Source organism: Amblyomma maculatum, chromosome 3 (genome assembly GCF_055883805.1).
Source record: "Amblyomma maculatum isolate TAMU_Amacu chromosome 3, ASM5588380v1, whole genome shotgun sequence".
NCBI lineage: Eukaryota > Metazoa > Arthropoda > Arachnida > Ixodida > Ixodidae > Amblyomma > Amblyomma maculatum.
Window position 1 is genome coordinate 116534485 of NC_139346.1, and position 15281 is coordinate 116549765.

The window sequence follows — 15281 nt, forward strand, 5'->3', positions numbered from 1 at the left end:
AATCGAAAAGATTTATTCCCTTAAACCATGCAGCATTCTATCAAGTAACTGGAGCGTAGACTTTTCAAGTTACGTTATATAATCTGTCCTGTTATTATAACCAAATGAGAACGTACATCATGTATAGGACAAAAGCTGCACTAAACGTCGAGGACGCTTCAATAAAGGTCACGCTGACCCTTGTGTCCTGTAACTTGTAGGGAATGTTATTTATAAATGTTTAACGCACAACGAAGCCCTGTGACAGCTATTATAGATAAAGCCAACGAACGGTCTTGAAACAACGAACCGCTCTGACGCTTATGAATATATTCTCTGCCCACCTTGCTAGCATCACACTTCATTCATCACATGTTTACATATAGTTACACATATTTTCATCAGATATAATAAAAGAGCAAATAAAAAATAAACAGTTGAATTTCTTTACGAATATTACAACAATGTCTTCTCATCTCCTTAATTTGGTCTAGCGAGGTAAGGATGAGGCATGAATGCACGAACGCATGTTAAATATAAGCATGGAAGCATGAAAGCATGGTGGTAAAGAAAAATGAGGTAGATAGTGGTACATGGCAACAATTGCGAGCGACGGAACGCAGAATTAGCAGAAAGCTTACGCACAACGTAAGTACAGGAGACATATGGCTGAGTGTTAGCACCGACACAGGCCAAAATAAGGTAAATATTGGACCTCCAGGTGAAAAGGAAAGAAGGGTCTTCGAAACGCGTTGTAGGAGCAAAAGCCATGACGCTAGCCTCACGCATATAAAACGGGGGTTTTGCTGCAAGCTAACCTGTACGTAAGGATGGACTCGGCATATAATGCTAGATCTATTTCTTCTTTACAAGCGACAGTATGAAGCGCAAATTTAATGCATTAGGCTTTGTTTGGCATGCCTGTCATGTTTCTCTCTTTTAGATGCGTTCTGTTAAAGAGGGAGCAATGAATTATTTCCAAATACAAGAAAATATTGGTATGATTATCGCATTCTTTAACGCGCTCTGCTTTTTTAAGAAACTGCGATTAACTCCCTATTTTCTGGAAACAGAGCACTGTAATAGTTACCCGTAACGTGCGCGCAAGGTGCATGTTACCACAAACTGAAGGGATATTGCATATCCATCATGTGCTATTTCAGAAAACCTGTAACCAAATGCGGTGTCGAAAAGTTAGGCAAGAAATAAAAAAAATCTCCTTCGAGTTTTCAATCTATCATATCTGATCATTTTAGTATGCTGTTAACCAACCTGTTCCGCTCAAAGCACAGGGTTCGCAGGGATGGCGTCAAATGAATGCGCGGGAGAGGATGGTTAAGAGTACTGAAGCTTTTTCCAATATGTGGTTAGCGTCGCATCTATGAGAGGGACACCGTTACATCCTACAGGGTCCCTAAATGTTTGAAAATACCTATCTAACCATAAATGAGAATAACTTTTCAAACTTTATTGGAGGAGCCTAGAAGTTCTCTCTCTCCCCGTTAAAACTGCTTTGAAAGAATACTTTGCGCTTACCATAATGTGATGTGGAACCACCACTGGCATATTCATAATTGTGCGAATGATGAAATTGTGCCGAATTGGATTAAATGAAGCATACAGGGTTTCTTACGGCAAGCATGCGCTATAAAGGAATGAAGCAAAGAACGTGAAGAGTCAATGACAAAAGTACTCAGAGCACAAGCATTCCTTTGATATAGGTCCCTTCTGGTTCACGATGATAATTTATTGGAATAGCTATAGATTAATGGCAATGCCCGTGTGCAGAACGATGTGAGGTGTTTTGGCTTTCGCAAAGCGTTTGTTATAGATCTTGTGGCTGTGTCCAGCAAGTTGAGTTCGCTGCTCTGCCACCAGCTTCGCAGCAGCGATATAGCTTCTGATTTTGCAATTTATTCAATCACGTTGCAGGAAGCGCCCCAAGAAGACCAGCACCACCACAACTACTACAGAAGCGCCTGTAGAAGATGTAAAGAGCGAGGAAGTTTCTGAACCAGCGGAACCGGCTGCCCCTGCAACACCATCACCACCCGAGCCCTCACCTACGCCTCAGCGTGGCCTTCCTTTCTTGAGACCTCGCAAGCTCGAGCGACCACCACTGGCGCATCTTTCATCCACAGGACACCGCCAAACATCCGTCCAGGGACCTCCGCCACTTCAGCCGCCACCAATTGAAGGCAGACCACCTCTTGCTCAGTTCCCGATCCCCGATGTGCAGCCACGATCGCCACAGTTTCAGCGCCCACAAAACCAGCAACAAGGGCCACCTCAAGATCAGAGACCACTCCAAGGTCATGGAGCTCCTCAAGTGATTCAAAGACAGCACATATCACAGCGCAGGCCGCCTTCATCTACCGCATCGCCACCACCTCAGCAACGTCAGCCACAACCACCTAGGGACATCGAAGTACACAGAGCACCTCAGCGCGTCTTTGGTTCTGGGCAACGTCATTCGCAGGCTGCGCGCGTCCCCGAGGTGGACCGCTCCACGCCGGCGCCGGTTGAACCAGAAGACGAGCCCTACGTGCCACCGCGAACATTGGTTGACTCAACTCATGGCCTTCCGGGAGGAGGGAACTTCGGATTCGGCCAGAGGCTTAGTGCGAGACGCAACTCGCAGACGATCTTGGCCCAGTCGGACCAAAGCCGTGACTCTGAGGTCCAGGCAGAGGAGAGACCAACGCCCGCACCCCGTCAGAGGAGCCGTTATCAGACTACAAGAAGATCCCGCCGACCAACGCTTTCCATTGAATCTGAGTTTTCCGACCCTATAAATTTTCCAGTGACCAGAGCGCCACGACGTTTTTCAAGTGGTCTCTCCTCTAAGAGGAGGCGCGTAAAGGTATCCCGACCTGCGCAACTCGCCCAGGTCTCCCGTGAGGAGGAACTCACCACCCCCGCCCCCACCACAACTACGACGCCAGAGCCCCCACCAACGACTACTACGAGCGTAGCGACACCACTGACATTGCAGGGTGTCACAGTTCCATCCACACCGAGCTTGGTAACGCCTTTGTTTCCTTCCGCTGAGCAGTCTTTCTACAGAACGCATGGTATCCCACAAAATCCATACAACGCCTTCGGTGTTGGCGTAACTTCACCTCAGCAACCATTCACACAACCCTCCCCGTTCACTCCATCGGTTGCTGCGCAGGAAACCCCTACAGTGACTCCACCGCCCCGAGAAACTCCTGCTCCCGTAGTTGAGCAATCTGTTGCTCCGACACAAAGGCCTCTAGACCGACCAGATCCAGTCGTGCCGCTTCAGAGGCCTCCATTCAGGCAGATCGAACAATTTCCTCTGCCTCCCCAACGCCAAGTATCTGTTTTGGGGCAGCCCCATTCGCTGCTGCCAGGACAGGCCCCACCAGGCCTTAATTCACCATACCCACAGAGGCCTATTTATCAGCTTCCCGGATTCACCCCTGGGCAAAGACTTCCGGTCCCACAACACTACATTCCCTCAGCTGGAGCACCATTCATACCACGAAATAATACATTCTTGGCCGAAGACGGTCCAGTGCCTGGCCAAGGAAGGACAGTGCCACCTGAAGCGGCCCAGTCGCCGCCTGTAAGAAACAGGACGTCGGAACCAATTCCTTTGCCAGTAAACCGATTTGTCGACCTACCGGCTCAGGGAAGATTTGGACAGCAGGGGCCAACATTCGCGAATCCATTCTCCGCCGTACAACCGGCTCACGTATTCGGACCAGCAGGTCCGAATGCTCCGTCTTTCCGTGGATTTGCGGACCAGTATCCGGGTGCACAATTCCGTGGTCTACCACCGCCAGGAGTAGTTGATTCGCCATTCAGACGCCAAAATCCATTGCCACTTGCCAGTCAAAGGGGAGCGGCTCAGACAACGCCCAGCCAACAGCAGAACACTTACGTCACAGAAGCCACACCAGGAATTTCTCAAGGTAGTGAGCTGGGAACGACGCCCCTTTCTCTAAGCACGCCTTCAACTCCAGCAGAGGGCCAATTTCTCGATGATGCTGGAACAACTGTGCAGCTTCCCACACCCGCTCCTCCATCAGCGTCTGCGATTTCGACGTTGGGTGACGAACGAACAACGTCATCTCCATTCGAGTACCAGTCGCCGCGTCCTGCCATCCTCCAGTATCAGAATCCTGCGAGACCTGACGCGCAGTTCGCGACATCGCCTGTTGTACCGCAATACCAGACCACTCCACGACCCGCCGCGCAGTTCCAGCAGTCTCTTGAGCCGCAGCAACGCCAGACTACGCCTTCTCCTCAGTCGCAGTCGTCAGCGTCGCCACCTCCAAACCAGAGTCACTTTAGGCTCGGCGTACCTCAACAGCAACAACAGCAACAGAACGTGATTGGTGCACAGCCGCAATTCAACAGCATTGGAGGCGTTCAACAGGGCTACGACCCTTACCAACAGTACGGAGGGGGCTATCAGCTTGGGAACACTCTGTACAGTCCCGTACAACAGTCGTCTCAGGACCTAGGAGGCGGCTACCAGCTTCCAGATTCAGGTCCATTCCAGGCCCAGTTCGGAGGTCCATATCAACCTCAGTATGGCACTGTTGATGATTATTCGCAGTACCAGACAACCGCAGGTCTGGGAGACATCAGAGGTAGTGGTTCGAACCAGCAAGGAACTGTGCAGGGATACAGAACCACGGTCCCTCCCATAGTCGACAGAACGCTGCTTTCATACGATATCGGAGTGCCTCTGAGATCGTAGTCGTCCGGGTATTTCATTTTCTGAAGAGGTTTGGTGTTACAGACGTACTTATCGATGTGTAAATTGCAGGCATTTAGCACCTTTAGCTAGCGAATCTTGAGGCTGGCTGGCAGTAGAAGCTTTTCTTAGCCATTACACTTGAAAAGCCAGGAGTAACGTTTCGCTGAACAACAACGGGTACGCGCAATCAGTAACATTTGGTTTTTGCACACACGCAGCGTTCTTCTTTCAACACTCTTAAGCACGATGCTGTGACTACGAAGGAACAATAATAGTTGCTTGCCAAATGCTTGAAAATGGAAGCTTTCAGAGGCGCTTCAGTACACCTTGGGATCAACAGAATTTTGAATTGATGATTTCAGTCACCTCACTTTTAGGTCGTTATTGAACTCCAGATGGTACGAAATTTTTCCATTTGCACAGGACGAAGTGCACTGTGTAAAGAACCACCTTTTGCTGAGGACGCTTCGTCCTTTTTGCTTTGCATGTGCCATTATATTTCTTTAACGCTGTACAAGCAATCTTGCCATATGAGCGAGAAGATACGCACTCTGGATCTTCATAAAACGGATAGCGTAGCAGCCTGTTGTGGTAATAAAATATCCGTAACTTGTAAAAAAGGTGTACATTATGTGCCTCTTTTGCTATCTAGGATATGAAGTTTTCCAAAGGTGTCAAAGTGCAAGAGTTACATGCTTGCCGACCTGCTAGCGTAATATTCTTGTAAACGGGAGTAGGCTAAATACGGATGGCTAATTATATGCAGTGTTTGCTTGTTTCTGCACAGAACGCTACTGCTAAGTATTACAGAAGTAGTGCACACACCTGAAATCAAACAAGTATTTCATGTGTGTGCAGCAATAATTTCCACTTCGTTAATAAGCTGCTGTGCAGTTACAGAATCAAACAAAAACAACGTGGAACAACACTCTGTCATCCTTGCTAGCCTTGCTCTATAGTGTTTACCAATCTCGATGGTATCTATCCGTCCAAGAGCTCTCATTTAAAAATTACGGCAGCTTTTCTTCCTTTGTGCTGAACGTTTTGTCTCACATCATGTTCCCTGGATGAGCATTGAAATATACATTCCACGTTTCGTCTTTGAACATATATGGTTTTCTTGCTATTGAGCTTTGTTTATGACTTGAGACTATACATGTATTGTCGCTGCTGTTTAGCCCAGCCTCACTCTTTTTTTTTTTCTTTTATCCATGTATTTCAATGCAATGGCCGTTGGTCATCCTGATTTCGGGATAAGAGAAAGATTTTTTAGCGGCACAAATGTTTAATATCTAGCAAAAAAAAAAAGATTTCATGTGTATTTGTTTTAACGAGTTTTCACTCCAAGTTCTTTCATATCTGCGGTTTCGCTTAAAAAGCGGACAAGAGGAAGGTGTGCAAGCGTTCTGACAGTTCGCTCAGTGCCTAATCCGCAAAAACTAGTTTCTTCCCAAGTCTTGGTTTAGGCATCCTAATTTTTGGCGAAGAAAGCTCCTTTTTTTCATGTAAGCATGTAACCCTTCATTTGTAGCCATGACGAAACGGGGACATATAGATAATGAGCCACAGAAATATTCGCGTTTTATTCGGTGTACATTTTGTGTATCCCTCAGCCCGTTGACGATCTATTTACTCCAGTTCCCGCTCCGGTTTCCAGTGCTAGCAAGATAACGACATTTCATTATTTCTTTCCCCTCACTTTCAGTATTTTCGAGGTCTGTGTTTTCTCCCATCTGTATTTCTAGTGTCAGGATGTGTATCATTTTTCTGTATGTTTTGTCTTTCGTTTGCTCGCCATACAGCGGCGCTTCCGGAGTGCGTGAGTGACGTGATCCGGGAATGACTGAGTGTTTTTTTTTTTTTGTAATTTGCTAGTGTGAAAAGGTAAAGCCTTGTTTGAACAAACTTGTGAAGTCAGCCTTTGGTGGCTGTCCGCGACAAATTATTATGGGGCTATCCAAGGGACTGGTTATACAGCGTCAATTACTTCAATTGTTTCCCGAGATTTACCCACGCTTAATATTTTGTACGCACATTTTACAGGGTCTCGTAAATGCAAATATGGGAGCATCTGACGCACGTATACTACTCACGCTCCCGTGGCGAGTGAATGCGCTCCTGAGCAGGGTCTCTGTAGTTAGCGGTGACAAATTGCAGCGCGCACCACCTGGAAAACGATGTGTTGCGACCGACGCTGTCAGTCGAAATAAACGCAGTAAATGTCTAACCACAGAGATGAGATGTAGAGATGTTTCCAGTCTCTATACCGAAAACACACCCATGGCTGCTTTTCAGAACGTAAATACACGGTACAGGGTTTCCAGTGCGAGGCGTGCATGCTTTCTGCGGTCTTGGGCACTGCAAACAAGAGAATGACCCTTGCGAAGAATTTTCTTTTGATAATATTGTGCCTTAAATTGTCTTTAGTATCAAACTGTGTACTCGTGTAATCTTAAGTTTATTGCGATATTTTTGGCTCAGAGAGGCTGTGTATATATGTCATTGTAGACGTTCGCCACAAAGCAAATCGACACTACAAAATATATGTAGCTTTGTGACTATACTGTGTTTGTTATGACAAGGTTTTACTTTATTGTTGAAATAAATAAAATGATTTGTTGCCTTTTGCATCTTCATTTATTTTGAAGAATGTTACTAAGCTGGAAAGGGGAGGGGGGGGGGGGGGGGTCTAGACTGGTAGCTGAATCTACGAAGACTGAAAGTTTAAACTGATTTACTACATTTTTGCTGATAGGAAGATTCCCTATTTCGTATGACTTTAGCTCGTGGATGAGTGAAAACGAGCAATTAAAAGATAAGTAAGCAAATTAGGCGAATTTTCAAAATTCTACTTCCGAAATTGTGTCCTCACTTGGCAAAATTGAGTAAGCAGCTTTGGTGCATAGCGCTCCGAAAGCTAGGACTGTCTTGCATAATTATAGCTAATAGAAAAACTAGAAAAGAGAATGGGAAATGTCTGATATCAGGGCATGGATATTATCCCTTCGAAAACCATTTGAAAAACGCAATATGCATAAAAAGTATCAGCTCGGTTTCGGCGTCGAAACTGGTGACATGCGTCTCGCCGAAAATTGAGCACTCCGGTAATTTATGGAATCGAAGCATCCGAATCTGAGGCCATATTCCATATGGTTCCACTTTTCATTCCGTTTGTCCGGACGTTAGCATGATGGCAGCATCAGATGAAAACAGCTAGCGGCCAGTCGCAGCAGTCACAAGGTAGTGAGTCCGGCCGTCGGCGATTGACATCCCCACTTTCCGCACGAACCTGCTAATCACTAGCTACGTCATGAACCCAATTAGTGCTGAGGTATGCTCGCTAATGAGTCGCTTGTCTGGTTGCTTCCCGAGCAAGACTGCCCAGTGCCGGAGGAACAAATGAACTTAAAGTAATAGGTTGTTGGTGCACTGTGAAAAGCGTACAAGAGTGCTTTCTCTATCCTGTCTGTCATTTTGTGTTGCTGATTACGGTCGTAGTAACGCAGCAGTAATAAACGATACTGGAATCATTGCAACAGCGATACCCGAAATGCGGGCACAATTATTTTGGCGCAAGTGTGGCAACAAATAAATGAATAATAGGCCAGAGAACAAATTCAGTATAAGCCCGAAAATTGCTAAGCTGACCGCTTCAAATGCTTCGCCAAGAAGTCGTGGCGATAATCGGCAAAGAAATCGTGGTATGCTTCAGCTGTAGGAATGGTTTTACTAGTGCAAAGATGAGATCACAACTTACAAGAAACGAAAAAATGCAGTTCCTAAACCAGTGCCGTATATAAAGCTGATTGCTTACTTTTAATCGATAAGCAGCCGCCGGCAGACATCCGCCTTCACTTTCAAAGAATCGCAACTGCTTTCGTTGCACAGCATGCTGACCAAAGCCGTAATTAACTGCCCAGCTCTATGCTATCTCTCGGCAGTGGTAATAATCTGAATATAACATAAATGTAGCTCTGAACCACATTATCCACTTCAGCAATGAGCGCGGAATTCAGAGCTTGGCGAGTCTTTTAAAACAGTTTTCTTCAATCCTCCTGCGTGGCAAGGAGCTTTTACTCTGGAGGATGACTCTAACATGAAGAGCATGAACACTTCATGATGCGCGATCATCGGGGAACCTCACAGGTAATTAATTAATTGGCAGGGCAGCCAATCTCTTGGTATTGATTCCCAGCAGCTCTTTTCTACAGCTCTCGGCGGTTGATAGTAACGTCCAAATCACCTTCATGACAATAACAAATACAGCGACTTGCATGCACCTCTCAAAACAGCTGATCTAGTGCTGGCATCTGAAGGCGTATATTGTTTGTTTTATGGGGTTTAACGTCCCAAAGCGACTCAGGCTATGAGAGATGCCATAGTAGAGGATTCCGGAAATTTCGGCCTCCTGGGGTTATTTAACGTGTACTGACATCGCACAGTACACAGGCGCCTTGCTTTTCCATCTGAAGGCGTACTCTCGCAATAGCGCAATTGGTTCGACGATTTCTTTGTGAAGGAGGATATGATAATCCTCTATCTGAATGCACTTTGTGCTCTAACAGCTTTCATAGATTATTACTTGTCCCTGTCTGGACAGTGTTATTATTCCTTGACTGGACAGTGACGTTTCGCTCTTATGCACCGCGCAGACGATGGCCAGACGCTGGTGTGAATCACCACAGTGGCGAAACAAGAAGGTGAGGAGGAGATGTGTGTGTGTGTTCTGGGAAGCCTACAAAGGCCACACAGAAGTCTTCTCAACCTCTTATAAGTGGCATAGTTAGCAGTTCACAATGACACATGAATTTACTCAGAGCGCGATCAGGCATCGCCCATACCCTCCCATGAATACAGAAGCCAGTAAAATTGGGTAGGCTGATTTACGTTCAACTACGCAAAGGCACCGGCAAAAGAAGGCGTGGAACCATCTGGCGGGCGAGCACCTAGAGCGAAGAAGACGAGCGCGTGCCAGTCTCCCGAGCTCGCCACATGGCGGCGTCAGTAAGATAACATTGCGGCATCGCCCCTCCCGGTGGAAAAGGCATCGTCCCGATGCCGAGTGGCGAGATCGAGGATACCCGTAGTCGGTAAGAGTGCCGCGTTCACCTAAAGCAGCTAAAGAAAGCAAAAAAAAAAAAAAAAGACACGTGTAGCTTGACCTAGCGGGAGTAGAAGGGCTTCATCCTGGCCACATGTACGACTTCTGATTGTGCTTGCCATCGGGATGAGCGAACAGTTCCTTGGGGATATCACTTCGTAAGTGACGTCGCTGAGTTTGCGTTGTACTTCTTACTGGCCGAAGTAGCGGCGCAGAAGCTTCTCGGAGCGACCCCGCTGGTGAACAGGTGTCCACACCCAAACTTGATCGCCAGGGTTGTAATTACCTCTCTGTGAGAAATGTTATAACGTCGAGCATCTTTAGCTTGCTGTGTCCGGACTCTCAGCCTAGCCAGCTGGCGAGCGGCCTCGGCATGCTGCACGAATTGATCAGCACCGGCAATCGATGGGTGGGCAACATCTGGCAGTACCATTGCGTCCAGCATGGTGACAGCTTGGTGTGAAGCGGGTCGTTTCATAGACTGCGGTGTTATACGCAAATGTTGCATACGGTAGTATCTGGTCCCAGTTTTTATGGTCTTCGTCGACGTACATAAAAAGCATATCGGCGATGGTCTTATTGAGTCGCTCAGTAAGGCCATTCGTCTGAGGGTGGTAAGCTGTTGTTCTGCGATGACAAGTGTCACTGAGCCGCATCACTTTCTAGGTTAGAGCTGAAGTAAATGCCGTGCCTCTGTCAGTTGAAACGACCGTAGGTGCACCGTGACGAAGCACTAGATTAAAAATAAAAAAGTTCGCAATATCAGTAGACGTGCCGCTGGAAAGAGCTTTCGTCTCACAATAGCGAGTAAGATAATCAGTGGCGACTATAATGTACCGGTTGCCCAATGATAACGTAGGAAATGGCCCGAGCAAGCCCATACCGACTTTGTGAAAAGGTACTCGCGGAGGAACAATAGGCTGTAGCAGGCCGGCCGGCTTGATAGGTGGTATTTTTCGGCGTTGGCAATCACGGCAAGTCCTAATATAGCGCTGAACAATAGCGGCAAGCTTGGACCAGTAGTAATTTTGTCGTACTCGTGCCAGTGCTTTTGTGTTCACAGTGCTTTTATGTTCGGGGGGACGCTTGTACTACCGTACATGATACAGTTTCATGGCATAGATAAGCATTTCGACTGTGGCCGTCACTTATTGTGAGCCGATGGTCAATTGCGAGTACACTGCTGCGTGTTGGCCCCTGAGGGATGCTACCGGTCGACGCCTAGGGCTGCACCCACTCAACTACTTCCTAGCCTTCCTGATGGAAATGGGCGGAAATCATACGGCGGCAAGATTGAGTCCTGGACCGAATTGGCTTTCCGCTGAGATTTCCGGCGGATTCTCTACCATGGCAGCGGATTTCGCTCGTTCTCGCCGCAGAATGAAGCCCCGTTAGGGCTTTTTCATGCCCACTTCCGGTTCTTCCGTTTGCCGAAGACCGTATTGATGATTCTTAAGTTATTGCGTTCTGCAAACTCTGCTAGTAACTCCCTCCTGCTATTTCTAGAACCAATGCCATAGTGCCCCACTGCGGGGTCTCCAGCCTGCTTTTTCGCCACCTTGGCATTGAAGTCGCCCATGAATACGGTATACTGAGTCTTTACTTTCCCCATTGCCAATTCTACGTCTTCGTAGAAGCTTTCGACTGCCTGGTCGTAATGAGTACATGTAGGCGCGTACGCCTGTGCAGCCTTCAGTTTATACCGTTTATTACCCATACAAAAATCGTCTATGTGCTTCAATGGACAAGTCTATGGTCAGCTTTGTCTATCTATGAACTTTTGTATAGTCAGCCACAAAGTTCCATGAATGTTCATAGGTAGTTATAGAAAATTCTATACCACTTTGTCTATACCTTCTGAACCATACAAAATAATTTAGCTGGCTATAGAAAAGTGTACGCTTTTAAAGCTATAGACTGGCAGTCATACAGTTATCTTTAGCTGTCTGTAGAAATATCAATGCCTCTAAAGCTACAGACTGCAAGCCATATAAGCTGTTTTAGATGGCTATAGAAGAGTGCATGCTCCTGAAGCTATAGACTAGTAGACATAAGTTATCTTTAGCTGTCTATAGAAACGTCAATGCCTTCAAAGCTACAGACTGCAGGCCATGTAAGCTGCTTTAACTAGCTATATAATATTGTATATAGCTTTGTATATCAGTAGTCATACAATCTTCTATAAAGGTACATATATCGTCGGTTCATATCCCCTATGCGACATGTCCTCTAACTTGACTTAGAGTTGTGTACTGTATGCAACGAGAAACCCTATGACATCAACCGCGATGCTATAAGACAAATAGATTGCGTCACAATCTTGGTGTAACTGGTTTGAGCACTGTCGCCGTATGGAAGTCAGTCTGCGGTGAGCACCTCCGACTCACGGTGGTGACTGCGGGCCAAGTTTCTGTTGTTTAGGCATCAAATTGAAAATAAACGTCCGAAGATGTAGAGCATGATGTACATGCACACATGCGCATACACATGTACGCACGCACATACCAACACGCGCTCGCATGCGAATTTTCTATAACTGACCAGAATTAGTCCATAGGTATAGACGTCTATATCCGGCTATAGCTTTTTGGGCCAAATATCTATAGCTGACCATAGAAGGGATTTCTGTAGCTAACCATAAAATTTTGTACTCAACCATAGAAAATGCTAAAGACTACAGTACATAGGCAACTATAAGTCTATAGAAACGGTTAAAGACTTCCATAGAAAAGACTATAGCAAACCCTACAGACTACCATAGGAACGGCTATAGCTTTTTGGGCCAAATATCTATAGCCGATCATACAAAAGATTTTCTATACATGATCATAGAAATTTTTTGTGTGGGCAACTTACTTACGACACCTGTAACCCTCTCATTATGCATTAGAATTCATCTACATTACTAGCCATATCCTTACTGAAAAGGAGTCCTATTGCTAGTTCTCGTCTCTCAGGTAAACCTCGTTAACACGATACATGTCCACCCTGCAGTACAGTCCGTGCCTCATTGGCCTCCTGACCTAGGTAAGCCCTATGATATGCCAATTCATGCCCCCTTGTTCCTCGAGCAGCACTGCTAAACTAGCCTCACTAGCTAGGGTTCTAGCGTTGAACGTTGTCAGGGCCAGTTTCCAATGGCGGCCTGTCCGGAGCCCGGGATTTTAGCACCCATTGCTGCGTTGCAGGTCTGACCGCCGCCGTTGTCAGTTGCTCCGCAGCCGCAGGAGACTGAGGGACGAGGGTTTAATGAAGTATTCATAGAGGGTTGTCCAACATACACACATTTATTTAAATTCAATATACCTATATATAAACATTATTCGAAGTGAAGCAGACAATTCGTTGGCGAAAAAAATTCTGAGTTTAACCTAGTTAGACCAATGGTACCTTCGGAAAGCTGTATTACAATTACACGCGCCGGGACGCATGGGCCATGACGCCACAATCTGATACGGTCTTGTATGGTATGGTATGGCCTGACATGGTATGATATGGTATGGTATGGTATGACATGGTATGGTATGGTATGGTATGCTATGCTATGGTATGGTATGGTATGGTATGGTATGGTATGGTATGGTATGGTATGGTATGGTATGGTATGGTATGGTATGGTATGGTATGGTATGGTATGGTATGGTATGGTATGGTATGGTATGGTATGGTACGAGTGCTTTCTTAATAACAATTGCCTGAGGGACACAAGGTGACTCAACAGCCGGTTTCAATCGCTCAAACTTTATATTTCATTCTTATAACCTTTTATCGCAATTATTTAGTGCTCTCAGTAGACGTCATCATGGTTCTAATGCTTAAGCAACAGCGCAACTGGACATAGACAAGAGCAAGAAGGTACAAAACGACGGCACTGCAAAGCTTTACTGCAAAGGCTAAACCTCGAAAGATTGGCTAAGAAAGTTAAAGATGCCGAGGCCTCAGTGCTAGAATTTTTCTTTTCTATTCAGCTAAGACACACAAGCCTGATCTTTTGTTTAGAGCTAGTGTTTCTGAGCACTACTCTTGGGAATCCGTTGTGTCTTCATACCTTACGAAACATTTGTCTTCATTACAAGTAGCAGACCCCTTCTTAATACCTAACTCGGAAGCAGTGACAGATTTCCTATTAGACAACAAATCTGTTCCCCACACTGGGTTTAGTGTGGGTGTAGTTGATATGTATTATTCGCTCCTACATAACCAACTGATGCGGTATGTGCGACAATGTATTTGAAAAGACAATGATGAATGCCTGTTTCAAAATAACTGTGATATTTCAATGGAATCGTTCTTGGAAATGCTGTCTTTTACCTCGAGAATACCTATGTCGTGTGGGATGGAAAGATTTTTAGGCAGAAATCAGGGGTGTGGATAAGGGCAAAAGTAGCTCCTATCCTAAGCAACTTTTTCCTAAGCCAGGTTGACAAAAAAATTTAGACTGATCTAGCTGGAACTGTATCGCGCATTTTCCGCTATGTAGATGGTTTCCTTGTCGTTGGGGGTGTCTTTAGAATCTGAGGATGTGACACGTGTTCTTGAAGTCTTCACATGAAATGGGTCAAGTTTTAAATTCATCCATGAAATTCCCCAGGACGGTGTTCTACATTTCCTTGATTCAAAATTGGCGTATCAGCCGGACCATATCTGTTGACAGTATTCTCCCAGAAGTGAGAAGCCCTTGCTGAACCATAAATAATTTCACTCTAACCTTGTAAAAACTGACATAGTTAATTGTTGTTTAAGTATGACAGTGAAAAAGTCCTGCCCTCATCAAATGAGCACTACAGCCGCCACTAAGGTTAAAATGTGCAAGGATGCGGGGTACCCTGATGCATTTCTTGTGTCTACGGTGCTGACAGAGTTATCTGAATGTTGAAATCTTCAGAGCGCGGTTCGGAGATGCAAACGGCTCTTAAATAACGCAAGAAGGTTGCGGTTATGCCATTTGTGCATGCATTATCTCAGAGATTAAAGAAAGTGGAAGCTAGGCACGGAGTGGATATTTTATCCTCGGCCCCTAACAAACTAGAAAACATTAGGGGCTGCGCGTTCGAGGGAAGAGTGAAGGACGCGAAGGGAATCAGTGTAACATTAAGCATGTAGGCGGTTTTGTTTCGTGACACAAGGGTGTAGTTTACCAATTTCTACTCTCTTGCGGCCGCACGTACATTGGCCAAACTGCCCAATGGTTTAACGTTTGGCTCATGTAGCATTACAATACATTATAAAAGCAATCCACGAACCTAGCCAACATTGCTTTTCGTGTAAATGTGTTCCAATCTTTGTAGATGCAGCAGGTTTGTTTGTGCATAATGACCGGAGCATAAGAGAGCTGGCTGAGGCTTTCCATATTATCGCAAAAACGGACGGGTGTGTCTGCACAGCATCCGTGACTTTATCAGCCAAAGAAATGAGCCTACTACACAAAGGATAAAGGCTCAGTATACACACATGTGATATAGAAGT

At 45.8% G+C, this 15281-nt stretch overlaps 1 protein-coding gene across 1 annotated transcript in view; it reads left to right on the forward strand.

The window, feature by feature from the left end:
* Nucleotides 1-7344, forward strand: part of LOC146195769 (uncharacterized) — a 60042-nt gene extending 52698 nt beyond the window's left edge. Inside the window, exon 5 of the mRNA XM_084596858.1 lies at nucleotides 1912-7344. Coding sequence (XP_084452984.1) covers nucleotides 1912-4714 — 2803 coding nt within the window. The 3' untranslated portion in view covers nucleotides 4715-7344. The remainder of the gene's footprint in view (nucleotides 1-1911) is intronic.
* The last annotated feature ends 7937 nt before the right edge of the window (nucleotides 7345-15281 follow it).